Source organism: Buceros rhinoceros, unplaced genomic scaffold, assembly GCF_000710305.1.
Source record: "Buceros rhinoceros silvestris isolate BGI_N320 unplaced genomic scaffold, ASM71030v1 scaffold1239, whole genome shotgun sequence".
Lineage (NCBI taxonomy): Eukaryota > Metazoa > Chordata > Aves > Bucerotiformes > Bucerotidae > Buceros > Buceros rhinoceros.
Window position 1 is genome coordinate 24957 of NW_010429538.1, and position 5871 is coordinate 30827.

General features: G+C 57.3%; 1 protein-coding gene across 1 annotated transcript in view; it reads left to right on the forward strand.

Annotated features, from left to right (window-relative positions):
- The window catches only part of ACSS2 (acyl-CoA synthetase short-chain family member 2), a 27674-nt gene extending 24789 nt beyond the window's left edge, over positions 1 to 2885 (forward strand). The window contains exons 13-18 of the mRNA XM_010142654.1: positions 211 to 291; positions 392 to 500; positions 641 to 709; positions 1649 to 1825; positions 2509 to 2583; positions 2758 to 2885. Coding sequence (XP_010140956.1) covers positions 211 to 291; positions 392 to 500; positions 641 to 709; positions 1649 to 1825; positions 2509 to 2583; positions 2758 to 2885 — 639 coding nt within the window. The remainder of the gene's footprint in view (positions 1 to 210; positions 292 to 391; positions 501 to 640; positions 710 to 1648; positions 1826 to 2508; positions 2584 to 2757) is intronic.
- Positions 2886 to 5871: the final 2986 nt, after the last annotated feature.

Genomic DNA, 5871 nt, shown 5'->3' on the forward strand with positions numbered 1-5871 from the left:
CTGCCAGGGTGGTGGTGGGATGGTGGTGCCTGCAGAGAGGTGGCCACTACCCAAAATCCCAGGCCTGGCCCTGTGCAGCTGCGCTCACAGGCCACATGTGCCACAGCCTTGCCAAAGCTGCCCTGCTCTGCTTCCCACTCTCTCTGGGCCATGGGGTTTCAGTGCGTGGGCTCACCTTCGTGTCTCCTTGCTCTCTGGTCCTCGTGGCAGACGTTCCCCTTCTTCGGTGTGGTCCCTGCCATCTTGAACGAGTCGGGGGAAGAACTGGAAGGAGAAGCAGAAGGCTACCTGGTAACGAAGGGCTCATCTGCCCCACCTCCTCTTGCCCGTCCCCTGTGAGCTCTGGGTTGGTTGTGCTGTGCTGACTCAGGTCTGTGTTTCTCACCGTCAGGTGTTCAAGCAGCCGTGGCCGGGAATAATGCGCACGCTGTACGGAAACCACCAGCACTTCGAAACCACCTACTTCAAGAAGTTCCCCGGGTACTATGTGACGGGCGATGGTAAGGTTGGCCAGGAGCACCTGGATTTGCAGGCCTGGGGACAGCAGCTTAGCTCCTGTGTCCTGGCCTCAGAACCCCTCACCGGTGGCTGTGAAGGGCTGGCACCGCTTCCTCACGCTGTCCTTTCTGGCTATTTTTAGGTTGCAGGAGAGATAAAGATGGTTATTACTGGATCACAGGGCGGATTGATGACATGTTGAATGTTTCTGGTAAGAATGAGTCTTGTCTTCAGTGGGGATTGATGTGCTTGTTGACACCAGTGAAAAGAGACACGTTGATTTATGGCGGGCACTTCTGCAGCTGTTTCTGACATTAGCTGAAAAAGCCACCTTGCGTTATGGTTCTGCATCATGACTCTGCCTGGCAACCTGTCCTCAAAGTCGACCTAATTGTCCTCAGAGACAGATGAGTCTGATTTGGTGACTTTCTGCACTGTTTCCTCCATACACAATGCACTGGAGGGAAGAGGGAACCTTCTATAACCTCCTCGAGAAGGTCCTTAACCATCCAAGGTGTCTCTGTGCTGAAGGATTTAGGGCCATGGGGAGTCACAGAGCTTGGGCAGAACCATGTGGTCCCTCATCCAACCTGCTGCCCTGTGCAGGGTGAACCTCAAAGGTAGCTCGGGCCACTTGGAGCTGTGTCCACAGAGACTCTCCCACCTCTCTTAATCAAGTCTTGGAGATTCTGCTGCTGCTCAGCCCATCATTCTTTATGTACTGTGTGTTAGAGCTCCCTCTCTCCTTTCCTGGAGGCTGTAGCCTGCAGGTACTTACTGGATGCTGCCCTGGATGACTTGTCCCTGGATCAAACTAGATCCTTCATCTGACCAGCAGTGATTGATCCTCTGCCCACTGGTTGTTCTGGGAGCTGAGCACCTTCCCGTGGTTCTCTGTGGTGCAGTCCTAGGGTGGGATGGCAGAGTGCAGGGGCAGGGCTGTCCAGTGCCCCTGCCCTGAGGTGTGCAGCAGCGTTTTGCCTTCCCACGGCGCTGAGCTGGAGCAGTGAAACTGTTGCCTTTCCCCCAGCTCTCAAACCCATTGTTTAGGGCCTCTTACACCTGCAGACCTCTTCCTCCCAGCTGCTGGGTGGCTGCAGGACCCTGGCACTGTGCAGGTCAGTAATGCTCGGCCTCTCCCTGCTTCCAGGCCACTTGCTGAGCACCGCGGAGGTGGAGTCGGCCTTGCTCGAGCATGCTGCCATCTCAGAGGCCGCGGTGGTCAGTCACCCGCACCCCCTAAAAGGCGAGAGCCTCTACTGCTTCGTGACTCTGAGAGATGGCCACGAGTTCACCCAGAACCTGGCGGACGAGCTGAAAAAACAAGGTGGCAACAGCCAAATGGTTGGGAGGTTCCGTGGCAGGGAGAGGGCGGGCAGGGATGGAGGGGTTAAGGGTTAGGCACGCGTAGTCTGGGGAATGCAGCATGGCCAACTGCGACAAGGTGCCCCCTCGATTAGAGAGCTCGGCTGAAGACTAAAATTAGTTCTCCCAGCCTTTGGCTGCTCATGTGATGCCACCTCTGGCTCTGGGGAGCTGGCAGATGCCGGAAGGACTAGGCTACCCCGCAGGCTCTTGTCTGCAGTGGGGCTCTCCTGCACGGGCACGGCTTTCCCGGACAGATTTGGACTTGCTGCCAGGATCGTTTGGGTGCTCTGGGTCGTGCTCTGGGTGTTTGTGCTCTGGTCTCAGGGAGCTCTTTCACTGCCATGACGGACTGCAGCGTTTAACGTGTGAAATGGACCCATGGCCGTTCCTTCTCTGGAGGAACCTAATCACGAATCAGTCCCTGCTCTGTCAAAACACTAACAGCGATTGGTGTAGCTGTTACAGAAAAACCGAGTGTTTTTACCTTTGGGAAGGTGCACTTAGAGCCCCACTGGCACTGCAGGTCCTGCTGCCCTGCCAGGTTCCCCAGGAGCTGGGCTCTGCGTGTCTGGACGGGGTCTGAAGGGGCTGTGTGTGGTATTGCTGAGGACCCACAGTGAAATTTCTTCTTTTTTGTTGCAGTCAGAGAAAAAATCGGCGCGATTGCGACGCCCGATTATATCCAGTATGCCCCAAGCCTGCCCAAAACCCGCTCAGGTAAGTGCTTGTGAGGACTGAGAAGTTCCTGCCAGGGGAAGGAAATCAGCCCTGAATGGCTTGTCCAGGGCTGCTCAAATTTGGGGTGGGGGCAGCCTTGGGGCAGGCATGTCTGGGTGCTCCCCGCTCCTGCTGAGGATGCTGAGGAGCCCCTGGCTGCTGCTGTCATTACAGGGAAGATCACCCGACGGATACTGAAGAAGATTGCCCAAAACGACCATGACCTGGGGGACATCTCCACCCTGGCGAACCCGGGCGTCATCAAGCACCTTTTCAACAACAGATGTGACACTAAACAGTAGTGGCATGGCCAGGCCCTGCTGAGCGGAACCGCAGCAGCAGCAGCGTCCTGGTGAGCAGGGCCTGAACGGCTGCCGGCTCCAGGAGGGGAACCTTCACCTGCCAAAGTGAATGTACAAACCTTGGAAGGAGAGAGGCTGCGTCTCACTGGCGTGTCCGCGCCTTGGAGGAGCCTGAGCGTTGTCTTCCAGACGGGTATCGTACAGCTGAGCTCCAGCCTCGTGCACAGGGGGACTCAGCTTCCTCCCTTTCAGCACCTCATTTTGAATTTTAAATTTTACTTTTTTGGGGGGGTTATTAATTAACTTTATGTAATTGAGGTGCCTCGGCACCTTGCGCAGCAGGAAGGAACTCTAGGGGCTGGCGGGGAGGTGGCACTGGCGTTGCTTAGAGCAGGCAGGGGGGCGGTGCATCCCTCCCGCCAGCCAAGCTCCTCCTCCCCTTGTTCAAGCAGAACTCGAACACCCCTCACATCAGAACTGTTCAGCTGAGTTTTGGTCTTGCAGCCACTGCCCAGGCCTGTTGCTATAGCAGAGTTCCCCGAGCCTGAGAGGGCGTGGGGCAGGGCTGGAGGGAGCTCTGTGCTCTGAAGAGGTTGGTTGAGCCCCATTTGGTACCAAGATCTGCTGCTTCCTCACTGCACGGGCCAGCTGGAGTGTATTTCCCAGTCCAGGGTCCTTTCTGGTCACTTGGTCTGACCTGCTCCACTTCCCCCTGCCCAGGCTGTGCTCCTTCTGCTGCGTCCCAGGGTGGGAGTGGGTGCTGGGTACCAAAGGAGGGAGACAAAGCCTCGCATAGGCACCTTTCCCCTCACTGAGTTATAACTACAGCAAACCAACCAAGGCAGGGCTGTGCCAGACCCAGATGGTGTTTTCTCACGGTGGGAGATGTTTAAAGTTCGCTTTTGCTTAAATCTGACATGGCTTTATGATAATGAGAGGGAAAGAACCCAAAACCTCTGGCCCAAGAGCCTGAATCTCCAGGGCACTGCCAAAGCCATTCAAATGACCTTCATTTACATTTACCTCCAGCACTGGGTGAGCTGGCAGATACCTCCTGTGTGACGTCTCTGGGAAAACTGCATGGGAACGGTTTGATTGCTGGGTCACTGCTCTTAAACCAAAGGAGAAAGGGGCTTCAAACCTTGCTGCAACAGCCAGGGCTTCACCCACGAGCTTTGCTGACTGGAGTGGAGGAGGCAGCTGCCTCGGAGCCTGGTTGCTGTGGCTGGGTTGTTGTCCAAGTCCCTAGTCTCACTTCTTACCTGCTGCTCTCACTGGCACAGCACTTACCTGTCATCTCTGACCTCAGCCCCTGCCAGTGTCCCACTTGCCTCCATGTACCACTGGAATGCGCCACCGCGTTGACAAGGATCCCTGTGTCATCTCTGCTCCTCTGCCACCCTTCACCTGCTCTGTGATTTTGGCTGGAAACAAACAGCTCAAGTTTTACGCAAAACAGAATAAAATTCAAGGAAACAAAAGGGAAGCAGGCTGAGAGTGTGTGCAGGGCTGGTGGGTGCTTGTTCGTTGTTGAGGTTGGAGGTGGTGAGGGCTGGGGCCAGCTCCAGGTCTGGGGCCTGTGCCTCAGGTTCTCCCTGGGCTCCCACGAATGGGGCTCCACTGAGGCTCAGGGAAAGCCCAAAACACCCTTTTGTCATCACCCCCTTCCGGCAGGACCAGAGAGGCAGACAAGCAGCCCCCTGGAGCCTGTCTCACCTGGCACCCCTCACCCCAGCAGCTTTCCCTCCCTCCACTGGTCGTGCTGGGTGGGTGCTACAGCATCCAGCAGCAGCAGGATGCATCTCCACTGCAGCGTAGTGCAGCCTCCCAGCAACCAGAGCAGAGGCTGGTGCATTGGCTTTAGTTCTCCCCGGTGTAAGGAGGCAAACGTGTCCCCTTTGCAGCTCAGCTCAGACAAAATTGGCACAGGAGCCACGTTCAGAGTGCACACACGTTTTAATTGCAGAGGGGAATCACCCCTCCAAGGAAAACACCACCCAGGATGTGCAGAACTGGGCACATTCTCAGACCAGTGCTCTTTCCGCAGTGAGGGATGGGCGATGGATGCACCCAGCACAGCACAGGGCTGTGACCCAGCACAGTCACACTCTAGCAATACCAGCTTTATGCTGCTGTTCACTGTTGTCACTGAGGGGTAGAGCTGAGGCCTGGGCACTTTACCAGGGCACTGCCAGGAAGGGGCAGCTTTTATGTTTCCGCTTGAACTGCTCAGCTGAGGAGGAAGAGGGGCTGGAGGAAGAGGCAGAAGACCATGGGAAGGGCAGTTCACGCTGCTCCCCATCCCTCCACTGCTGTGCTGGTCTCACTGAGCCACGAAACCTGCAAGGAGACGCCTCCTGCTCTCTGCTGGTGCTGGTCCCAGAGCAAAGCGCTTGGCAGTGCCCACTGCAGTCCCTGTGCTTCCTCAGCCCAAAGCTCCCAATCTCAGCCTGCCCCACGTCCCAGCAGGACCATTACTGAGGTCCTTGGGGCTGTAGGTGCTGCAGCAGACCAGGCAGAAGCTGCTCCGTGCGTGCCCTGCACCAGCGCAGTCCCTCAGGGATGGGGGAGTTTAATGACACGCTGGCTGGGACATAAGGCTCCGGTTCACGACCAGCGAGGGATTCTAATGCCAACCCGCGGAGCACTGTTGGCCAAGGCTGAAGGAGGCACTGGGAGCAGCTGCAGCTCGCCCCAGGGCTGCCAGGCACATCCTGCTCTGCACCTGCCCTGTGCAGCACCAAGGCAGGGGCTGTGCGAGAACCCAGTCAAGGGAAACGGGACTGGGCAAAGCGAAAACCAGCAAGAGGCCCTTGGGCAACTGCCCCCAGGGCGCAGGAACCCTGAGGCTCCTCAGGCACAGGAAGAAGTAGAACTCGGGGCAGGCAGAGGCAGCATGTGACGGAGGGGCCGTGGGGTCCCCTCTGTGCCCCCCAAAGCACCACGGTGCAGGGCCACAAACCCCCTGGCTCCCCCCTCCCCCAGG